The 24,364-nt window shown below is 51.5% G+C and overlaps 1 protein-coding gene across 6 annotated transcripts in view; it reads right to left on the reverse strand.

Annotated features, from left to right (window-relative positions):
- Positions 1 to 24,364, reverse strand: part of CHCHD6 (coiled-coil-helix-coiled-coil-helix domain containing 6) — a 224,959-nt gene that overhangs the window by 16,432 nt on the left and 184,163 nt on the right. For 2 of the 6 annotated variants that reach the window (XM_054688287.1, XM_054688322.1), the window contains exon 6: positions 15,652 to 15,722. In XM_054688287.1, the coding sequence (XP_054544262.1) occupies positions 15,652 to 15,722 (71 nt within the window). Of the gene's footprint in view, positions 1 to 10,668; positions 11,802 to 11,823; positions 13,122 to 15,651; positions 15,723 to 24,364 lie in introns of those variants that run through there. The other 4 variants (XM_054688296.1, XM_054688264.1, XM_054688210.1 and 1 more) reach the window with 4 other exon arrangements.

Below are 24,364 nucleotides of genomic sequence, written 5' to 3' on the forward strand. Positions count from 1 at the left end.
CTAAGCACTGTGGCGTCTTCGCTGCTGGATTTTCTCTTATTAAGAGAGGCATTTCATTTAAAAACCTTATTGGCATGGGCCTTTTGATGTGGCTGATAGCACAAAAAAAGACTTGAAACTTGGAAATCTAAACTGGATGTTGGATTCTAACAGAGCAGAGAGCAGGAACAAATAAGTTGAACTACCATTGGCCGAATGCTCAGGCTGGGCCAGGCCCTCTGCTTACTACTAATACATATAAATTCTCGTGTGACCCAAATGCCCAGTTCACTGGGCCATTCTCTTACCCCATTATACAGCTGAAGAAACAGCTGTGCCCAGGTGGGCATTACGAAGGGCGAAGACAGCAGCCAACAATGCTCTCTGATAGAAAGAGTAGCCATATTAAAAAAGTGAAAAGGAACAGGGGAGATTAATTTTAATAATGCATTTTATTTAACCAAATATCATCTCAGTATGTAAGTGACATGAAAAATTTATATGAGCTATTTTATCTTCTTGTTTTGGACTTAGTTCCTTGAAACCCAGTGTGTAAACTGAACTTACAGCACATCTGTTGAGTGAGTCACATTTCAATGGCCACGAGTGGCCAGTGGGGACTGCAGCTGGCCATTCCAGGTCTAACAGTTATTGGCACCTACAAATATCTTATATTTTCCTCCCGCTCTAACCCGCAAAAGCAGTGTTACACTCCTCTCCACAGATGAGGAAAGAGATTCAACACAGGTGAACCACCTGTCCCAGGACCCAGGCAAGCAGTTTCTCCTAGCCAGGAGTTTCTCCAGGCTGCAGGACCACCCGGAATGCCTTGGGGGCTGTGCAAGCAGGGGAGGCAGGAGACAATGTGCAGGGCAGTGGGAGCTGTTCAGGGACTGCTCGGCACTAGTTGGGTTCCCAGATGCAGGCAACTGCTTGGTTTGGGACGCCTTTATGATCCACTTTGCGTGGGTCAAGTATATAAACATGCTGTGCGGTAGTGGCCACGGTTTTTCCAACTCTGTGAATTTCTGGGCCATGAACCAGCAACTTCCTGTCACATCAGCCCCAAGCAAAAGCAAGAGCCCAGGTCTCCCCACCCAACCCAGAATTGTTCTTCCCTCTTTTGAAATACATGTTGACGCTGGCATTTTACCTCCTCAACAATTCTGTTTAATCCAGGTTAGAGATTTGCTATGCTGTATAATCACCTTTTCATAATTTTTAATTCAAGATGCATTTCTGCTACATTTGAACAAATAAATGTAGCTCCACTACTCATTTCTACTGTATATAAAGTGTCATAAATTTTACATCCACAACTAGCTGCAAGCTTTATATTCCCAACATCCTATTTTTCCCTTTGTATCTTCAAACAGACTTTTGGCCTTTGCTTAAACAGGCATTTAGACTAAGCTGCACTTGCTTTTAAGCTGATGTAGCAAGAATCTGTACAGTAACAAAACTTGAATGCAAAGCGTCGTTTGTCACAATTGTCACCACCCTGCACTCCCCCACCACGGCACCCGGACTAGGCTGCAGCACCCACGCGATGGTGTCATCCTCTCTGCATTCAGCCTGGGACTTAACACTAGTCATCAAGTGAGCTGGGGCGTATCCTAGTCATCCTATAAGCCTGGGACTTAACTAGTCAAGCAAATATGGAACTTAGACTATTCCTCAAGTGAGCTGGAGCTTAACTAGTCAGAGTGAGCTGGGACATACACCAGACATTGAGCGAGCCTGGGCTCACGCTAGTCATGAGGCTGGGTCAGGTCAGGAGGGGCGGCAGGCTCCAGGAGCATCTCTAGTTCAGGATGGACACAGACTGGGCAGACCTTAGCGCCCTTTCATCTGGAGAAAAGGAGGTCCAAAAAGCAGGCAGAAGCACAGGGAAAGGTCTGCCGCATGGGAGAGACATGGGCTCCCTCTGTTTTATCAGGTTGGGGAGGGCACTGCTGCGGCTGAGTGTCCTGTCGAGCCTGAGACAGAGCAGGTGATTTGCAATCACAGGTGGGTCGGGAACTACATGCAGATTACATGCTCTTTCCAAAACGACTCTGACTTGACCAGCCCCATCTTGAAAACACGGAACTGTGTGTGGGAAAAACTGTTTTCTCATCTAGGATTGAGGCAAGCCCCTCCTTTACTCCCCTTTTCTCAGAAAACAAAAAAGTCACTATTTCTAACCATATTTAGAAATTCATCCCTGTTTGAGTTGGGAATTCATTTGCGTGACCAAGGAGACCATGTAAAAGATAAAATGGGGGGTATTATACACGGGCTCCCCAGCTCTGACTCCCAGCAGAGCCCAGCAGACGCTGTGACAGTGACACGGAGTGCGGCACCGAGCCAGCGCCGTCGGGGCCGACGACCCCAGAGGCGGCTGCTATTAGCCAATTCACTAATTAGGGGCCTGTTTGTAGAGCTAATGGGAAAGGAAATAATTTGTTAGCTTAAGTAAAACTCCCGGGCATTCCTGACAACTGTCATCGTGGAAAAGTCTGGAAGGCAATTCATCTAGTACAGTGAAATTCAAAGAAAGAACCTAAAATGCCAGAGTCATCTTTGACAGCAGAGAAGTGAACATAACCTCCTTAAGGAATTTGCTGGTAGGAACTTCCTGTCTTTGGCTACTAATGGAGTCTCTTTAGCAGCAAGTATATATGTACATGCAGCAATGAGGGCACATTTCCACGTGTGCATTCCAATGGTCTGATTTCTGTGGCTCATTCCAATTTCTCTCAGACGCTGAGCCTCGGGAAACAGTCACAGCTAACACCACTGACAGGGAAGTAGCTGCAGAATCCCAACACGGGCAATGATCTGGTTAGAGGCTGTGTGTGTGATGCATGAATAAGTGAGTGTGTGAGTGTGTATGTGAGCCAATGGTGTGTGATCATGAGTGAGAGTAAATGAATAGTTACTGTGTGAGTGGTGAGTGTGTGTAGGAAGAGGCAGTGTTCTGATGCTGCAGTTTTATATGGCTCATGTATTAAAGATGAATAAAAACAGCAAAGTTTTATAAAGAGGATTTGATTTACTCCTTACATAAGTTTTCAAAAACATGAATTGGAGTAAAGAATATCACTATTGTTGTCAGGGGCATTTAGGGAGGTGTTCAGCCAATGTATAGCATTTAGGGGGTGTTTAACCCATGAATGTGGGGCCTGGAAGAATGAACTCTTCTTAATCAGCACTACCACCAGAATATCACTTAAGGAATGCTTCTGAGGCCCTTTCACCCCCATCCTGCTGTGCACAGACCTGATCCCACAAATGCCTCAGAAGGCCTAGGGAGCTGAGGGCTGGCCCCTACAGGGGTGAGGAACAGGCCTGAGCTTGGCTTGGAGGCTTCCATGCTGGATGAACACTCAGACCGGTGTGGTCTGACCCCACCCTGGTTCAGATGAGGCCAGAGTGGGAGGAGACCGCTCAGGATTGGAGATGCACCCACAAGACCCTGCAGGGGTGAGTCGCTTTCCTACAGTCCCCCAGATACTGGCCCTATCCCACCAGGATGACTTTCCTTAAATTGGGGAACCATGGCCCTCCCCCAGAGAGGTTGTTGAATCAATGCTCAGGTGAACAGCGCATCATACCCTAAGTAGCCAGGCACGCCTGCTCATGGCAGGCTAGCAGTACCAGGCAGGGGCACAGGGGTGCTTGCAGTACCAGCCAAGTACTGGCTGTGCTCACCTGTGGGGCCTGCGCCAGGCCCACCAACTGTGGGACAGGTGGGGACAGTGTTTCCTCCCATGGGACTGCTGGTGGTGACAGGCTCTCCAGACTCGCCCTGAGTCTGGGGAGGTCTAGTTGAGGGTCCGGGCAGGACTCCTCGCTGCAGGAGAAGCCCCCTCCAACCTCTAGGGCTGCCAGAGCAATTCAGAAGCTGGGATGGATTTACTGGTTTTCCCAAGGGGCTTTTCTGGGGAAGAGATTAATTTGTTCGCTGGAACACATTCACTCTGGCAACTGATCTAAACTCCAGAGCTCAGAGCAATCATTTGGAAGTTTGTTTAAGATGCAGGTTCTGTGCCCCTAGTGGGGGGCAGGCCCTGGACTCTGCATTCTGTGGGATTCCAAGGCACACAGTCTACAGAACACCATGACTCTGCATCAGGGCACATGCACACTGGACCTGCCGCCAAGAGGTCTCCTGGACAAGAGGGTCACGTAAGGCTCCGGAATTGCTCTCTGCTTGAATGACACACAGTGCCTCACGTCAGAGCCCTGTGGGCCTAGGCGCATGAGCTATAGCCTCCTGAGCTCCTGGTGGCAACAGGGTGATGCCAGGCCCCCCAGGCTATGCACAAGAAAGGCTGGCCTCCCCATTTTCCAGTCCAACCACCTCAGGCAGGTTAACCAGGCTGAGCCTCAGTTTTCTCACCATAAAAATGGGGGTAAAAATGTCACCATGTCTCAGACAGGCGTCAGTGCTCCATGAGGGTGAACAACATCAGTGGGAGTGATGATTTTAGAACACTTTAGAGAGCTTTGAGAAATCATGGCCTAGTCCAGATACTCTCAACTTCCCACAGAGATCATGGATCTTGATTCTCTTGGATCTGACAATTCCAGAAACAAAAGACCTGTCTTGCACAATAAAACCAGCAACCAATACCCTCAAGTCCAAGTTGTGTGTCTCGGGGGCCACCCCAGTCTGGAGCCACAGACTCATGGGTAAGATGCCAAGGGTCGCACGTGGCAGCCCGGATGGTGAGCCCAGTGGAGCAGGCCCTCCTGCGGGTGGATGCAGATACAGAGACCTCTTCGATGGCAGTGGCCGAGGAAACCCATCCATCCTGGTCCTGGCAGGATGGGACCCAGGAGATGGTCTCACCAGCCTGTCCCGGTGGGTGCTGCTGGCAGCCTCTCAGGAAGTCAGCAGGGCCCAGAGCCCTCCTCACTTGCAGAGGCACAAAGAGCGTGGCTGACCTGAGGGGACAGATCTGAGGGGACTTCTTTAGCCTAGGGACCACTTCACTGCTTGACGAGTCTGACCCCTTGGCAACATCTGCACCATCAGCAGCCCAGGGCCCCCATGCAGGCCATGTTCCACACCTTGGCCCATCTGAGGGTAGAAAGGCCCTGCCTCCCATAAGGCTGGTGCATCCCAGGCAGAAGTGAAACCACAAATCAGAGCTTTCTCTTAAGAAGTGGAACAGTGGGGGGCCTCCCTGGTGGTGCAAAGGGTTAAGTCGCAACCTATGAAGTTGTCCACAGCCACTGCAGCACAAGTTCGATCCCTGGCCAGGGAGCTACCCATATGGCCCTGCAGACCTCTCCTGTCTCGCCCGCTGCTCCCCTCAGCAGTATTTCAGTCAGTCTGCCTGTTCTGTTCCCCACTCTGTCTCCGGTGAATCCTCTCACCCCCTGCACCTCTGGCCTGTACCCCAGTTCTTGAATACATAAATAAATAAATCTTTTTTTTTTTAAACTTTTTTTTTTTAAGATTATTTATTTGTACAAGCACTGGGTACAGTCAGAAGCACGGGAGGGTGAGAGAATTCACCAGAGCCAGAGGGGAGAGCAGAGCAGGCAGATGGACCGAAGTACACTGCTGAGGGGAGCAGCGGGCGGCAGGAGAGGTCTGCGCGCCATGTGGGACCCTCCTCCGGTGGCCGGGGAGCAGCCGGGGATCGAACTGGCGCTGCCAAGGCTGCGGGCAGCTTCGCAACCCAGCGCTCAACTGCTGCACCATCAGGGAGGCCCGATAAATAAATCTTAAAAAAAAAAAAAAAAAGAAGAAGTGGAGCAGTGGAGGCAACAGCACTTGGAGAAATAAATCTAACAGTGAGGATGCTAAGCAGTAACTGTTTACCGATTAAAGAAAAATCCTCTACTGTAATAACATTTAATCCCCAGAAGCTAATCTAAATGTAACACTCAAAAGAAAACAAAAGTGGCACAAAGGAAAAGCCCCCAGCTGCTGCCTTTGGGGACGCGGGCTTTATTCCCGAAGCGAGTCCCCTAATAGAGCTGGGAATGAAATGCCATTTTCATCTTGGTCGAGGGGAGGGGATTAACAAATTGTGGTCTCTCTAAGCCCCGTTTCCTGAGTCATGGACCTCTGAGCAGCAAGAAAGCACAGGGCGGGGGCTGGCCACCCCAGGAGACTGCCTATACCCGAGCTGAGGCTGCATGGTCAGAACCCCGGGTCAGCCCAGGGACATCTACACAGCTCCGGGCACTTTGAACCCAACCGGACTGTCCCTGCACCAGTTGTCACTACAATCCCCCTTTAGGCCACCCTACCCTGGCTCAGGTATTGGAACTTCCAGGGAGTCCCACGTCTGTCCACAGCACTGGGAGGCAATGGACAGACCCTCTGGACACTCATGTTCAAGCCCAGCCCCAGTCAGGAGCTGCCCTGGTTCATGGCACTTGCCAGCTCCTCACCCAAGCCCTCTGCACCAGGCATGCAGTCTCCCAGGAAGCCACTGCACCCTGGCTTGGGTATTTGCACAGCCCTTCTCGTGGCTCAGCTCCCTGCTCCAGCGTCAGATGCCAACCCCGAACCTCCATCTAGAGAGACCCAGGCTCTCCACTCCATTATCCAACTTCATCTTCTCATCACTCGGTCTAGTCATCTTAACTCGCTGACATTTGTCCATCCTGCTGCCCTGAGAGCAGGAGCCCTATCTACACCCCAGAAGGTGCCCACGCAGGGGCCCCAGAAGCACGCTGGAGGGTGAGTCATGCCAGCGGTGGGGCTGCCCTGAGTTCCTAAGTCAACTTCCCACCTCCCACTGCACCATTACTGCTGCATCTCCCAGATGCTGCCAGTTATCTTTCCAAAACACAAATCTGATCATATCAATTCCCGGCTTAAAAGCTTTTTTATGGTTTGCCACTGCCTGTAGGATGAATTCCAAATTCTTTTGTACGCATTGAAGGCCCGTCACTTCCGGGACCAGCCTGCCCTTCCAGCCACAGCTGAGTCCTGTCCCTACCCCTCAGATGTCTGTCTCTCCCTCCATGTTTATCCCCACCTTCTTGTAGCACCCACAAGGAAAGCCCCTTCCTCGGCCCCAAGTATCTGCTCACATGGACCCCTGACTGCAGAGCCCACGCTGGCCCAGCACAAAGGCGGATCTATCTCTGAGGCCTTGGGCAGGATCAACTTTTCATCGCCTCTGCCCTGGGAGGACTTCATTCACAGTCAGGGAAGTCGGTTAGGGGAGGCCAAGACAGAGGTGGGGGCTGACACAGAAGAAGGGGTCCTCTGCTGTTGGTGATCAGATGGGGATTAGGGTGGAGGGAGGGTGACACTGCTGCTTTTCCTTCACCCTTTCCAGAGGAAATGAGGCTGTACAGCTTCCTTCCCTCAGTTATTATGACATTATCATCTCTCAGTGCAAGCCCGGAAGTCCTTATCTAGGTCTAACTTAAATTTTCAAGCTGCAGTTCAAGGCCGGAGTCCTGCTATAGCCAGTGTCTCCTTGGAGGATTCAGTACATCCTCTTGCCAGCCTGCTCCCTCCCTGGCACCTTTCAAGCTTCTAACTAATCCCTGGGAGCACCCGCCCACTCCTGTTCTCTGCACCCCATGCCTGAGCAGCATGGCAGGGAATAGCGATGCCCAGCACTGCGTTGTTTATGGTGACTCAGACAGAACACAGAGAAAACCACAGGCTGATTCCTATGTTTCCTTTACTCAATAGTTTCCAATTCACTCCTGAAGCACCTGACCTGCTTCAAGGTACATCTCCAATTTCCCTACTAAAATGTGAAGTGGCACATCAGCCCCAACCTGGCCAGCTGTTCCTACAGGAGCCCATGTGAGCAGTTGGACCCCAATAGGGGTAGGTGATGGGGACCTGGAGGGAAAAGAGCCCACACCTTCACCCAGCCCTCCAGGCCTTGGGCTTCTGTCCCAGAACTTCGAATGTTCATTCTAGTTGCACCCAGAATCACAGCTGAGCTGTGCCTCACACGTTCAAATGACACATTAGACTTCTGAACACGAGTCACACGTCTAGCCCAACAGCCTCAGTCTTTGATGGAGGGGAAGTTCAAGAGGAGATGGACACATCAGAAAGTCACACACGTGCATACTTGCATGTGCACATGCTCACACCCCCGGACAGTAATGTGCACACAATCGAACGTGTGTACTCCCATGTGTGCACTCAGGTACACAAACACATGCCTGTGTACACATCCTTTCACTACATGCAGGGACATGTGTGCACACAGAGACATGCAATGCACTCACACATGGACACTCACAAAGACAAGCCCTCCTGCATACTCACACAATACACAACTCACACAGACATGTGCTTTTACACACATGCACGTACCTACATTTGCCCAAGCCTCCCACAGTCACACATGTACACACACTTTCGCACAATGCCATACTAACACACATGCATCCATGTGCACACTTGCACATACATGCCCTTCCATATTCACATCCACATACACCTGTACACAAAGGCATGAACAGGTGCTCACGCTCACACATGCTCACATACACAGGAACATGGTTGAAGGCCAGGTCTTGTCCCTCTGTGTGGTAACTGTTAGCTGTGAGCTTGGATATCTGATTCCGCAAGCAGGCTGCGAACCTCTCTCTTCCTTAGCTTAAATCTCATCATTCTTTTTCTAGTCTTTATTTTCTTACCAATTTTATGCATGCATGTAAATAAAAAATGTATCAAAGAAAGTCATGGTTTCCTGCGACCCTTTTTATAGTCCTGAACTGCCCACAGAGGCTGTTACTTTCCCTTAAGCATGGACTCCTTCAGACTTTTTTCTCTACATCCACATAAGTTACACGCCCCTGCAGAGCAGATGTGCTGCAGTGTGCATGTGTCAAGTGTGCACACACAGAGTCAACCACAACTTGCTTTTCCACCCAAGATGTTGGCAGCCTCTGCCCGGACCAGCTCGGAAGCTCACTCAGTCTGTCATTCGAAGTTCTAGAGTGGAAAGGCCTATGCTTATCCACTGCCTACTAATAGACAGTGAGGCTTTTCACATTTTTCACACTTGGAAATTGGGCGGAGATGCCTCCCTGCCCAGGGCAATAAGAAAATCTGAGGGTCTTTCTAGGATGCGGGGGTCTTCCCTTCCTTCATGGCCCCCCTCTTAGACAGCCAGTGACTCACCCATTGCACCTGGGGCTAGCCCTTTGCTACTGCCCTCTCCCCTCTCCAAAACATGAGCTTTTGTGAAATAACACCTGCTGTTCCAAGTGCTTATTATGTGTGTGACAAGTTCCCCCACGATGTCCTCAAAACATCCCTCAGGAGCAAGGGATGTGTGCCTCAGAGCAGTTATGTCATCTTGATGCAGGCCACCCATCAGGAAGCACTGCTGGAATCTATACCCTCACCTGTTTGCCCTCAAAGCCCTGCCCCGTGAGGCCCCTGCCCACACAGGGCCCTGCCATGTGTGTGCTCCAGAAGCCTCTACCAAATGTGCTTAAACAGTCAGCTGTGTTTTTAAATCCCACACCTAATACCTACACAATGGGCATCACCCCACCGAGCATGCAGGGGGTGAGCATCTATCACAACAAAGTTCCAGGCTGGGTGGTGGGCATGCTGAGAAAAGTAAGGTATTGGATTGACCTCTGGGTAAGACAAACAGTGAGAATAGATGCTACAGGTTGGATTTTGACAGGTAAGCATAGTCTGTGAGGGATAAATAGGGAGGACATTCTAGACAGAAAATAGGGTATGCAAAGACAACTCAATAGACAGTGTTCCGAAATCAGGAGCCATGCAGAGTCTCAGAAGTGAAAACTCTCCTGTGGCTGAGGGTGGCAAATAGGTTTCACTTCGAATGCTGATCCCAAAGAGCTGCTATGGTGCAGTGCTGGGGAGACTCCAGGCCACATGCACGTTCAGCAGCAGGTTGCTTGGATCCACTGGTGCGAGGGCACAGGATGGGAGCAAAGGCAAGAAGCCAAGATCTTCCTTTCACTGACAAAGTCACTGAAGCTCACCAAAGGTGAGCCACCCCCGCTCACCCATGGAACTAGCAGAGGACTTTGTCCTTGGGGAGCTCGGTCACCTTGTATCTTCTGTTTGGCTTTTCCACGTGCTACCCCAACACTGCCTCTGTTGACAACTCTCTCTCTGAGCAGCTTTCTTTCCCTTGCTAGAAAAAAGGCAGACCTCTGCCAGCACTAGTATGTGAGCAAATGCCTGCAGAGGCTGGGGAACTTGGAAAAGCATGTGCACATACAAACACATGTACACGCACACACAGAGTGGTGAGCTGCAGGGGAGGAAGGCACCATGAGAAGGGCACAGATAGCCCCAGCATCAGTCAGGCAGCTGGTCAGCAGGCAGCTTAATTCCCTTGGCCTGTAATTGTTGAAGGTAAGTATCTCTGAACAAGAGAAAAGAGCAAATTCAGACTCATAGAGACCTGACTTCCAATCCCACTTTGCCACCACCTGGCTGAGCACTCCCGTTTCTGAGCACTTCCACGGTTATCACAGTCATCACTGTCCCTGTTTTACAGACTAGGACACTGGGACTGAGAGGTTAAGTGACATATTTGTCACCTCCACAAAATGGGACAAGACCGGCATTAGTCGCATGAGCTTCTTGAAGAGGAGGCCCCGGTACTAAGCGCCTGGCAGAACAGCTACATATGGTGACGGTCAGTACCTGTGTTTTTTTTTTTTTTTAAATGTATTAACTGCATCTTGATCTGTTCAATGAATGATTTAAATGGGTTTTGATTTGTTAGCCTTGCAGAGTCACGCACATCAGATTAAACCACATATTTTGATAAATTGAATAGAAATAGAAGCTGAATAGAAAATGCTCCATTAGAAAGGTTAGGTAAAGTAGGGAAGTGAGATAGAGAAGTGCCCTTTGAATTGAGACTAACTGGAATGTTACCTGCACTAAAGAAGGCCAGAGAGCCATTTTATTTGGGGCTCAAATGAATGAGCGTTGTTCACACTGTTCGTCTGTCATTAGCACACGAACGAGATGCAAACTGGGGGAGCGCAAGGGCTGAAAATAATCTATCCTCTCGGGTAGGTCCATGCACACCTCCCACACACACAGTTTATTTACTAATCCTTGCTTCCCAGTGCGGGCGAGGCATTCCAGGGCTGAGCACAGCTCCGGCAAGTTCCAGGCTGGCCGTGTCCACATTAATCAGACCTCTTTGGATCAAAGTCCTTGGAGCACAATGACTCAGTTTCCGGAAACAGTTAATAACCTTCTTCCTTCAACTCAATTGTTCTAACCTCTTTGAGGGCTGGCTCTCTGTGGGGTCGGGGAGGACTGTACAAGTTTCCTGACAGGGAGAAGCCGAGACGGGCTCTGAATGAATCCCATGGGAAGAGGACTGAAGGTTGTCATAAAAAATAGATGTGACACAATAAATGCAGGATGTTCCCTGGGGTCTTAATCTCTTCCTTCAGAAAGTCTGAACGACCCTCCTGCTGTGCTGTTGTGCGGTAGAGAGGTGAGTGCGCGCCCATGTTTGTGTGTGTGTGTGTGTGTGTGCCCGCGTGTACGGACACACATGCTCAGACATGCATAGCATGCTCGCTTCTACCCCAGTGGTAGGACTGTCCAAAACCAGAGTCCCCAAACTGCGAATGTCTGACCCATCAACAACACTCCTCTTCCGTCCATTCTCAGGCAGGCGTCTTGTCTTGCCCCTGCCAAGTTTGGTGAGCCCAAGAAAAGTGGGGTGAGTCACCTGTGCCGGGGTGTCTGCTGCCAGCATGACCAGAGAGTGGTGGTAAATACCAAGCTCTGGTACTTGTCTGTTCTACCTGGCACACTCCAGTCACACCTCCAAAGTTACATCGGGACTTCTGCACTCAGCAGTAGCCTGTGAAAGAATTATGTCCTCCACTGAGAAAACAATGTTTATGGTTTGAATTTGAAAAACAGAACACAACAAAACTGTTTGAAGGCATTTAAAGACCACAACAAACCAGGAAACTGGAACCTGAGGGCCAAGATTTTGAAGAGAAAGGGGCTGTGGGGAGATGAGTGTTCCTTCTTGGAACCACTTTTCCTCTTGGAGTTTTTGTCAATTCCTGGTGCACAGGAAGGGAAATCGAGAGTGAGGCAAACTACTTCATTAAAAAGGTGGAAGCCAACAGGACTTCCGGTAATCTCACCGGCAGTGGAGAGACAATGCAGTTTTGGAGCCCAAAGCTACCGAGGCAGCAAGGACTTGAGGGATCAGGATTCCAGAGAGAAGGGAATTAAATATTGAGTCAACACTGTTGTTTTCCTCTTCTATGGCGTTTGTCAGATTTTTGAGCCACTTAGAAGGCTAAGAAATTAAGTAAAAAGCCAGTGAAAGGCAGGGTGGAATTTTAGAAGTCTAATGGTGCCAAGGAAGCAAAAACAGGGGTTTAGAACTCACCTAGTTCTGAGAGGAGTTCTGGAAAGTCATACCCAAGGTACAGGGGTGAATCAGGAGTAGCTTGAGTTTTACCAAAACCACAGGCAAGCTCAGACCACATGGGATTGGAGGGTCTGCCTTCTCTCAGGTGGTCATGAACGATTAGGGTGGAAGAAAATGGTCTTACATAATGAGGTTTCTGGTCAACAACAGATAATGGTGGACCCTGTATACAGCCTAGGTGTGTGGTAGACTGTAGCACCCAGGTTTGTGAAAGCACTCTCGATGACACTCACAGTGACACAGTCACCTGCCAACACATTTCTCAGAAAGTATCCTCCTCGTTGTTAACCCAGGTGTGACTGCATACTCCAAAGCCTCTGCACTTTCTCTGTACAGTGCTGGCAATCAATCGAGAATTACCAGGAGTATAAAGAATTAGGACCAGATGACTTTAACATACCATAATTAACATGCTCAGGAAAATAGGGAGCAAACCCCAGTATTTCACTGAACTAGTATTTCACTGAACTAGTAAAATGATATTTCAGGGCTTAGGGTACAAGAAAAATCTCTATGTGGTTACAATTTCCTGCGTGGTCTGGCTTCCGCTGACTTCTTGATTCTTCATCCTGTCTCTGGTGTCTCTCACTTTGTTTGTTACTCTTCAGGCACACTGGCTTTCTTTTACTTCTTTGAATATAGGAAGTAATTTCCTGCTCCAGGGCCTTGGCACATGTGGAGCCCTCTGCAATACTCTTTCTCCTTGTTTCCTCTGGCCAACTTCTAATCATCCTGCAGGAGTCAGTTTAAAAGTCACTCCCATACAGAATCTGCCCCCAAAGTCCAACTCCAAGCTAGGGTCCTTGGGTATGTGTTTGTCAATTAGGCCTCATTTTCATCCCTAGCTAATTACCATGTCCAACAATCATGAAGGAAACTGTAATTAATTTCAAAATATTTGTCACTCCTCGAATGCTGTAAGCTTGCTGGCAGCCACTAGAGCCGGGTAGTTTATCATATCGCCTATTTACCAGGTCCCCGGCATGGTGCCTGGTTATCAGTAGGTACCCTGTCCAGGTGTGGTGAGTGAATGAGCAAAATCGTGCAGATCCAATTGAACACTAAGTGATTCAAATAACTGCCATTACAAATAGCAGCCTCACTGACACCCCCAGCAAGGCTGATATCCCCGGTCTGCTTCCCACATGGTATCTCACCCAGCATTAAAGGGGTTGTCCGCTCTGCTTTGTTGAGGAGGAAATCAGAGGGGTGAAGTGACTTGCCCAAGGGCACAAAACCAGTAAGAGGCGAGGCTGCAGTCTGCCTGACTGGGAAGCCCAGGCAGGCCCTTGGGTGGCCCCCTCCTCCTGGGCCTGTCTTTTACCCTGAGAGCCTTTAGGGACAGTGAAGAGGTGAAGATAAATAGTGAGGGACAGTGGCCCTGAAGCAGCCGAAGTAAGCTGAACTCCAGCCTGGAAAGCAACCCGCTGTGAGGGAGTCAGCAAGCCTCTCTAGCCCCAGCCCTTCCTCTGTGAAACAGAACCAACAGCAGCATATAAGAGCACACAGATGAAGCGCCTGGCACAGCACCTGGCACTTAGTAATGGACTTAGTACATGGCAGTAAGTCTAACCAAGGGATGGCACAAACAAACAAAAAGCCCTTATACTTTGCTCAGATGATGCCATTTTTCTTTTGCATTTAGAGGACATAAGGACAAGAAAGGATATGATAACATAGTCAAATTCACTAAGCCAGGGCACCCAGAGGTTGGGGCCCCACCCTGAGGCAGAGGTTAAGTGGCAGGCAAGGAAATGCCCTAGGCTTTAAAGCTGTCCCCTTCTCCCCAGAGCTGCATCCCCTTGGCAGGTCACCCATGTCCAGGTGAAGGGCACGGCATTTTGGAGCCAGTACCACTATCCCAAACACAGCTCTGGTGAGCAGGGGCCACACTGGTTCTGCCTCCCTCCAGGGATCACCTTCCTGGGTGGCTGTCACCCAACTGCCTTGTGGGTGTGCCTTCTTCCCATCCTCTCCCGCCTCAGCCCCCGGGAGCTAGATGAGTTAGCGTCTTATCTGCGAGGGCAGGGGTTCTGCTGGAAGGTTCCATTCCCAGGGCTCCCCGCAGCTCATGTGGGTGTGCTCACTCACACTCAGGCCCTCTGGGTCCCAGCAGGCAGGTGCGAGAGCTTTCCTGTCTCCATCTGCCTGCTGGAAAGTTCTCTCTCTCTGAGTCTCCTCTTACTGTTCCGCATTTCAAATTTCGAGGTAACGCTTCTCTTCCCGGCCTATCCTGCAGTCAGTTCCACCGCATTCCAGCTTCAGATGTCCGTGCCACTCCCCAGGTCTGTGCTGAACGTACATCTGTCCCTGCTGCCTTGACTGGCGCCTCACACAGTTCTCAGCAGCAGCCGTCTTTACAAGCAGTTTGTCACCTCCTCATCATCCAAGCCTCCCTCTGACATTTCCTTCTCGTGGTGCCAAAGTCAACCCCTCACCCTTTTGCACAGTGACAGCTTTGCCTGGGGAATCACCCACTGCATTTCTGGGGCGGACACTCCTACAGGGGAGGGGGGTGCCAGAGACCCTGGCGATTTCTGAAGATGCTCTAGGTCCACAGAGACCATCTGCTCACAGAGGACCAAAGCATGAGCCCAGCTTTCCCTTCCCCTCCAGAGCCCCACAGGCCTGCCTGGGACCTGCACCCTGACCAAGCAGAACTGCACCTGCAATGGACACACCTGCTCTGCCTCCCGTTCCCTGAGGCTCTGGCTCAGAGGCCTCCCCTGTCAGTGCAGGAGCACAGCAGGCAGGACGGACACCAGCACTCAGCACTGGTGAGCCAAACAAATTGTCCGTGTCCTGAGTCCTATTGGGGCAAAACAAGGGCCCCAGTTCTGCTGAGCCCCAGCCCTACTGGGGGTTAAGCAAGGGCCACCCTAGGTGTTGACAGGCAAGAGTGTGGCTGAGAGCCAGGCATGTAAAGGTTGCCCAGCGGGAACAGGCTGCTCTGAAACCACCTCTGTACAAGGAGGAGTCATAGCACCCCTCCCCTGACTCCCCTGGGGGCCGCAGGACACCGGGCCTGGAACAACCCTGCAGGCCTGCCGCATAGCCCCCCTCCCTTTTGCCAGAGAGGGAGCCAATTACAAATGACCAATGGCTGCTTCAACCCAGGTGAGAGGACTGAGGAACAGATGGCCATCTGTGTTGTTAGATAATTTTGAAATTAGGCAGGTGGTGGCAGGTTTCAAGCCACATGTGGGAACTTTTACAAATATAGGCTTAAGTTTATGAAGAAGAAGAATAAACACACACTTACTTTAGCGTGCCCTCAATTTTCGTAGCCATCTCATGGAATTGCTGTGAAGATAGTTTGTACATCTCGGCATTCTGCAAAGAGAAAAACAGACTGGTTACCCCAGATGGAAATTTCCCTCTGGCTCCCTCCAGGGATGCAACCACCTTAGAAATCGACAGATGTTAATTTCTTGACCAGCATCAAAGCAGACTGCTGACTGATCAACTCCCACCATGGATCCACCGCAGCTACAGAATCCTAGAGAAACACAGGCTGAAGGACATGGGGATCCTCTGGTTCAGAGGCTGGTAACTCATGAGCACGACTGGCCTGCCACCCGATTTTGTAAATAAAGTTTCATTGAAAGACAGCGATGCTCATGATTCATTGACACACTGCTTTTGGCTAGGCTTGCAGAGTCAATAGTGTCAGCAGAGACTGGATGGCCCATAGAGCCTAAAAGATTTCCTGTCTGTAAAGAAAGTTTGGGGAGCCCTGATCTATTATTTTATAGACAGATTCTGCTGCCCAGAGAGGTGAAGCAACTTGCCCGAAGCCACACAGCCAAGTGGGTCTTGTAAACAGGACTATAGGTGTCTGATTCCCAGTAAGGCTTGTGCTCCGCTGCCCACCTCAGCCACCACACTCAAGGGCACAGCAACTATCTTTCCTGAGCATGGCAGGGAGGTGCCAGAGGCAGGCACTTCCATCCTGCCTGCCAGGTTGGCATAAGGGATGGCAAGGCTTGGAACAAGACAGAGCTGGGTTGAAGTCCTGGGTCCACCACTGTGTGACTCTAGCTAAGTCACTTGACTTCTTTGTGCCTCAGAGGTGAGTGACAACAGGCCATACAGGCCTGGAACCCCACATTCTCCCCTTGTTTCTGGAGGAGACCAACAGAAAACATACCTGCTAACCAACCCCCAGCTGTCACCACACTCCAAGTGGAGCGTTGAGTCCTCATGTCACAGACCTAAGCTAATTTCCACTTTGGGAGGTGCTAGCTGTGCTCTTTGGGTACTTGCTTGAGCCTTATTCCTGGGCAGATGACAGGGACTCCCACCCACCACCACATGCAGAACGGCTGAGGCACCTTAGTGCAGGGTGCCAGGCTCCCAGTAGTGACCACTGCCATGTGACTACCACAGAACTTTCTGAAGCTCACGTGTGTCCTACCTAAGACCCCCCTCCATCCTGGTCTGTCTCCTTTCCCACAAGGAGGCCTCAAGACTCAGGCCCTCAACAATTTGGAGAAGCATCAGGCCGCTGTCTTCCAGACGCCATGGCTTGTCAGTATCTCTTTCCAAGGGAACACTAAGGCCCACATGTGGCCCACATGTGGCCTAGCGGGCTGAGAGGACTCTCAGCGCCTTTGCTCTGACGCCACATCCCCAAGCACACAGCCCGACCTGTGTGTACTTGGGGAGCGGCTAGCTGACACTTGGTAACTGCAGACCAAGTGTGTGGTCAGCTAGATTGTCACAGGAAGTGCCCACAGGCCGAGAAGTGGCTATGATTACCCCACTGCAGCTTCCTCTATTGTTTCTCCAAATGACTCAGCGGAATTCCCCTTCCTGCCCCAGCCCACCCTCAGTGCTGCCTACAGTCTGAGCAGACCCCAGGATGGGCCACCACAGCTCCTGGACACACAGAGGTCCCGCTCACAGCAGTATGGGCTGAGCTTTCCCCTAAGGTTCATGACTCTCGACCCTCACATCCACCAGGCCTCCTGAGGCTGCTGGAGGGAACCAGGTTCTCTGCTGGGAAAAGCAGCCACTCTGAAGGCTCCTGGATCACGCCACCATCAAGGGGCCTTGAGAATCCACTGAGTGCCAGGGGATTTGGAGAAAAGTGCTCCTGTCCCGTGGCCTCTCGTGACTCAATGTCATGAGTACCATGGGACACTCACCCAGTCATCCCCAGGTGCCATGGGGGCAACCAAGAGGACTGCCTGGCAGGGACCTTCAGAATGGCTTCTTTGGAGCTGGCACCTGAATTGAGGTCTAAATTCTATTTCACATTAAGTAATGCTTTTGAAAAAGCATTTGACTGAAAAAGACATAAGCATCCAGAGGGGAGGCGAACACAACCTCCAGGGTCACCCCAGCCCCCACACACTGCCCTCCTCCACTGTGCACGGTGAGCTCAGCCACACACGCCCACTTCCCTGACACATGCTTTGTCCGCCAGACAGGCCACGCTGCTCCTTACTCCATCACTGGCTTCGGAGGCCTCGCCCATCTGCCCACGGAGTAGTGGTCCACTGCAGGCCCGCCCGCCCCAGCTCACGTTAGCAGTCCCACCCCCTCCTGTCTTCCCTGCTACCAACAATGCTGAAAGGCACATCTTGGCATCTCTAACTTGTGCATTAGTGAGCGTGTCTAAAGGCTACATGCTAGAAGTCAAACTCTCGGGTCAAAGGGCACTCTCACTTTTAATGAGCCGAGACTTACAAGATGAGCAGAAATGAGACAGTAATGGGGGGGGGGGGTCCTTGTAAATGAGGCAGCAGCCTCAGGGGCAGCGAGGGGCACCACATGGCAGATGGTAAAGTTGCACCAGGAGCCAGGATGAGGGAAGGGACTGGAGAGAAAGGCAGCCTGGGTCAGAGAAAAAGTCTCTCAGCCGTAGGCTATAAGCCTGGACCTCAGTCCACAGGCAATGAGGGGTGGACAAGATTTTTTAAGCAAAGGAGTGTCAGGATGGATCTGTATTTTAGGCAGAACACTGGAGCAGCTGTGTGGAAGATGGAGTGCAGTACCAGGAGAGCACCTGGAATCCCCCCGCAGGATAATCCCACAGTGCTGGGGAAGGCACGGCCTGTGCCTGGAAGGAGTCCTGGTACCCACCTCTGAGTAGTTGTGGGGTGCTGGCTCTGGAAGGCAGGGCTCCATCCCCAGGCATTAATGAGCACCCAGTGATCGTGAGCTATTATTTCTGGCTGATTTCTCGTCCCATTAGGCTCCTGAGAGTCCCGATTTGGGAGCCCTTTCCTCGCCCTGCAGACAGCCACCCCTCCCCCTTCAGCTGCTCCGCGTGCACATCTGAAACCAGAAGACCTGATCTCCATTAATTAAATCTGCCATTAAAAATTAAATAACGTGAATAAGAAGGTGTGAGTGTTATCTCTATGGGTTTCAAAAGTCACAGTGTTTCTTCAATTACTTCCCAAGCAGTTTTCATATTTCATACTGTCTGATTTCTCCAAGGGCCTGGATTTGTGAGATCAAAAGAGAGCGTGAGGGTGAGGGGAGGCAAGGCGCTGAGAGGGAGGACAGGGAAACACGTGCAGGCCTAGGAATGGTCCTGCTGCCCCACAGTAGCCTGGACGGGGGGGGGGGGGGGGCAGGGCAGGGGCAGGGCACTCACCCACTAACCCCAAACACGAGTGAGGGGCCCTGAAGGCTCAGAAGGGAGCGACTTTGGGTTCCGGCGCCCTGAGAGACACGCACCCGTGTGACCACATTAGTTACATCCTGTGTGCACAGGCAGAGGTGCAACCACGACGCACTTAGTCTGGCAGCAAAGACAGCATTAGGCCTAAGGAGCATGCCAGGGCCTGCGAGTGGCAGCAGGACCGGTGAGGAAGGATGTGGAGCTCGAGTCACACAGGGGTACCTGAGCAGAGACCCAGCAACTACGGATTGTTGGTGTGTCCACCACAGGCCCGTGTGAGGCTGCTGTGCCTGCCTCCTCCGCTTCTCAGCTATAGAACGAGAACAGTTCCCACCACCAGCTTGGTGGGAACTGGCAAAGCTGCCAAAGAGATAATGCGTGCAAAATGCTTCGAACCAGTGGCTGGCGCAGAGTAAACACTTTTATAAATGTTTTAAGAGCTTAACACCCAAATGTATATTAACCAACAAATATACTTGGAAGTGAGATCTGGGAGCATTGAAAGAGGGAGGCTACCTTAAAGAGAAACCTTAAGGAGGAAAAGGAGGGATTTTCACCTGTTTTGCTCGCTGATCCCAGCCCAAAGCCTCGCCCAGCATAGGCCCTTGATGAAAAGTTGCTAGGTAAATAATGGGGGGCTCAAGGCACCGGAGGGACCTGAAAACATGACAAGGACATGCTTTGCTGAGCTGCCACTCGGCATCAGGTGCTGTGTGGGCACTCAAGACAGAGCCGGCAGGGACACAGGCCAGCCGTGGGTAACACAGGGTGTAGCCGGGGCCCAGGGGAGGTTGGGAATTGGGCCTGGAGACCAGAGGGCTGCGGTTGAGATCAGAAACTTGAAACTTTTTCCCCAAAGTGAAAGCATTTTACAAAATGCTTTGAGAGCTTGCAAAAGCAACTCTGCTGTGGCGACAAGCACCGTACAAATAAAAAAGGGACACCACGCCCACAGGATGGCCCTCCTGGAGACCCGCCCTCCAGCCACAGGACAGCCAACCTGATCCAGCCTCCGGCCCCCGGGAAGGTCCTCCCTGAGACTGGCGCCCCTCTCAGTCCTGACCCCAGATTTTACCATTTCCCTGCCTCCCGTGTCTTTTCATGCCTTCAACTCCCTGACACGCCTGAGCCTCAGGGTCTTCACTCCCTTAGCGCCTTTCTAACATCTGCTTCCTCTCTCTTCAGCTGCACCCACTCTCAACCCCTCTTGTCACACACTTAGCCCTTGCGGCAAATGCAGGGCTCCAACCGCAGGTGACCCTCCCAAAACTTGTCATTCTTGACATTCCAGGCCGCTTCCCTGCCCATACTCCATGGCAGCTATGTGATCTCACCCATGAGCCAGCCCCGAATTCCTGCTGTGCCTCCACTTCCGAGGCTGCTGCTGGGAACGACACACATATTTCCTCCATTTCCACGTTCATTGCTGCCACGCCATAACCCTTCATCCTCAGTGGCCAGTTCCCCACCATCTGTCCAGGTTCCAGGGTCTGTAGTGACACAGGAAGGTGACTCCCTCTCCCTGAGCCTGTGTCTTTGTAGGTCCCATGGGGAAAATGCATGCCTACCTTTTAGGGGTGCTCTGGCCATGCAATGATTAAGGGGTGCAAGCATGCTTAGCATATTGCTCAGCATATCATACAGCTCATTTATTCTTCATTCATCCAGTAGGTATTTATCGAGTGCCTACTGGTTATGGAGACTTTCTCTACCATCAGGGAGTTCAACAGTAAAGAATAGAGATAAAGTCCTTACCTTCACTGACCTATCATTTAGATATGGAAAAACAAGAAAACAAATAATCCTGTTCTATAATACATGCCATGAAAAGCTGCAGCAGGTGAAAGGGACAGGGAGCTACAAAATGGGGTGTAGGCTTTTATAAACAGAATGATCCGGAAGGCAGCTCCCCTCTGCTGGGTGGCTTGGGGGAGAGATGTGAGTGATGTGAAGAGGGAAATCAGATTTGGGGGCGACTCTGAGGTGGGACTTGGGAAAGCAGGATGAGCACAGCTGGGAGATGCACAGACAAGAACAGATGCAGGAAAGATGTGAGGGCTCGGCCATGCTCTGGGGTGGGCAGGAAGCCCCTGGGGTTTGAATAGGGATGGTAAGATCTGGTTTCCATTCTAGAGGGATCACCTGAGTGCCGAGGACCCTGAGCAGCACTACTGTAGGCGGTGGGAGACCCACCTCAGTCCTGGCCCTGCTGGGTTTGAAAGGTTCAGGAGACAACCAGCGAGGAGTCAAGGAGGCTGGGAAAGCCACAGTTTTTGCTGGTATCTGCTCGGTGCTGTGGCCCTTGGCAGAATCAGCAGCATCAATAAATGAACTATCCGCGTTTCCACATTCCTTCTGTCAGACACTCTCTTCCAGAACTCTTGTCCTCCTCCAGACCTTCCTCTTCTGGTTCTCTCACAATGTGTCTGTGCTCACATTTCCTGCACTGATTACCTCCACCACGACCTACCACCTTCTGGATGGTGCCCTGTCCCTGGACACTCTGGGATGCCCCGTGGCCACTGCTTTCACAGTCTTTATTACCATCAGTGGATGATTACAAGGGTGTACCTCACTCATACGGTGCAAGGGTCCCCCTGCGGCTGCTCCCTGTCCCCCTCAAACATAGCTCTCAAACTTTCCAGGTTCCCCACTGTCTGCAGTGTGGCATCCAAGACTCTTCCTCTGAGATCTGCCCCTCCAATGAATAGCCTTGGAACTGGCATGCCCTTCGCCTGCCAAGCCTCCATCGTGTCCTCTGTATTGCCTCTGGGGACCCAGCACAACCACCCACCTGGCCGGCATCGCCATTCCTCTCCCATTCACCAGGCCAAGACAATGATTCCCTCTGGGTGCCCTGTGCTAAGGCACAGCTGTCGGCAGCATTTCCCACAGTGCCCTGCAACCCTCTGCTAACATGCTACTCGCCCTGGCTTGCATTGGGAACATGAGCTCATGGGCAGCTTTCTACCCTTTATTGCTATCAGTGCAAACTTAAAGAATGGATGGAACTATTGATATCTGGCTCACGCTGGACCCAGCATTCTCCTGACTCTGTCTCCTCTCCTTCTCACAAGCATCATGCCCCAGCTCTACTCTCATCATCTCTGCCCTTAGGTGACCACCAACTCGGCACCAAGGTAGCCTCCAGTCCCCTTGAATCTGCTGTTCTCACCACCTTTGGCCTCCCTACAGTACATGCCCGCTCACATTCTGCCCCAGCTGTGTCCATCCCCGCCTCCTCCAGGGCAGGTCCGTTCTTCCAGGCACCCCCAGCTCCCTGGACATCGCCACATCTTATTTCCTAATGCACCTGGCTGGCTACCATCTGAACCTTGCTAAGATGTGAGCTGCTAATTAGTGCTGTGACAGTGGCTTTGGGCGAGGCCCACCTAGAAGTGTTTGCATTTGTGACAAGTCAGGGAAAAGATCCCTCTGTCCCTGTCCGCTGGGCCACCCTGAGGACCCTAAGGCTCAGAGCTGGCTTTTCTGGACCAGGCCTCTTCTGTGGGTTTGGCCGAGCTTCTGTCATTTCAGGCGCTTCCGGGCTGTGTGCGATGGAGGGGATTTACTCCTCTCTCCTTACACGGGAGTGAAGAAACAGAGCCTTGGGCATCACGCATCTCTGTCCACACGCACTCGTGCCTGCTTACACACTTCTCACTCTGCACACTGTAAAGGACCGGATCAATGTACAGCTGTGTTAATTAGTAATAACTGCACAGGTTTTAAATTTTTTTGATTTACACTGAATACTAAACATCAGCCGCCAGACCTCTGGGTGAGCGCTATCTTCACCCAAGAGCTATTTTCCATTCTGTGGTGCCAAGATTTGTCTACGCGAGAAGGCTCACCCCTTGGGAGTCCCAGGTGCCCCAGGCTGGAAAGGACTGCGGAATTTTGTCCCAAAGGACAACAAACACACACACACGGTTTGTTTTAGCCTGCGGTTGCCTGGAAAGGGCCTATACCCAAGGCATTTGTCAAGACATCGGAGGGCTGACTGCTGCAGCAGAAGGGGCTGGTCAGAAGGGTGAGGCCAGCTCCTACCGGAGTCTGGAGGGAAGACTGGCGTTAGAATGTGTAGGCAGGAACCAAGAAAAGTGAATTCAGAGGGAGATTGTTTTCAAGAAAATCTTAGCAGAAGAATTATGATCAACAGTTAAGGACAAAAGGATCAAAGTCTCATGTAAAGTGGGACATGGAAAACAGTTGTTTTTAATATCTGTGGTGTGTAGAAGGTAAATGTCCCCCCACGCAGACCCAGGGCCTGAGGACTGGCTATGGTGGGAAACCCTGGGCCCAACAAGAGGCCAGGTGTGGGTGGCGTTAAAGTGGGAAGGATGGCGGCGGACTTCGGCGCTACTAAGTACAGCACAGCACTTAACCTAGATGGACAGAAGCCATGCGAGGGTGGACAGGGAGGGAACCCGGCGGTGTGCTGGCAGTAAACAGGACTGACAAGGTAATCTAGCGGCGTAATCGTTCCACTGGCAGTTGTGGGGGAGGCAGGGCTGGCGCCGAGCGGCATAGCTGCTCTGACACAAAAGCTGGGCAGCCAGCCATGTCTTGGTGCTGCTGGTTAGTTGGCTTTTTCATTTGCAAAAACATACTTGGCTAAATGAATATCTAAATAGTTTGAAAACAAAGGCATATTACGATAGCAAATATAAAGGAATTAAAAAAAAAAGTCAAGACGTGAATTTAATTCCAGTTCTGCAACTTACAGGAGATCTGACCTTGAGTAGAATGATGCAGTCTAGATGCTGTGAACTGCTGATTCTATGCAACCAAGGGGAGCAGAGTAAAATTCTCAAGGACAACCCGAACATGTAACCTTGGAGGCCGGGGATGCCACGGTTCCGGAGTGAGGATGACGGTAGGGCAGGGTGTACACTGGGGGTCCTCTCAGGACCCGGCTGCCTCAGACCTTCAGGTGCTGTGCATGGAGGCCGCACGGGCTCTAACCAGGAGTTTCACTTTGTGCTGGCTAGTTGTGTGAAGTTGTGTGTCTAGATAAAGCGCAGAGGCCGAGCTCTAGGCATGGCACGCACTCAGCGATTCCCAGCCTCTGACCCTGGCTGAACACACCCATGGAAGCAGGCCCGGTCCGCTCTCTGGGCATCCATGAGACGGAAGCTCCCCAAGGCAGGCAGCTACAAGTCTGGACACTCTGCTTTGAGCCGAGCGCCAAGCCCGCCTCCCTTCCGGCAGGAGTGTCTTAGGCTGGCAACACACGGCCCTGGTGACTGCGGGGGCTCATGAGCCAGCAGCCGCAGCAGCACCTGGGAGCCGATCAGAAACACGGGTGACCTCAAGGCCTGCCCCAGACCTGCAC

Source organism: Talpa occidentalis, unplaced genomic scaffold, assembly GCF_014898055.3.
Source record: "Talpa occidentalis isolate TD23 unplaced genomic scaffold, MPIMG_talOcc4v2.1 talOcc4.10, whole genome shotgun sequence".
Lineage (NCBI taxonomy): Eukaryota > Metazoa > Chordata > Mammalia > Eulipotyphla > Talpidae > Talpa > Talpa occidentalis.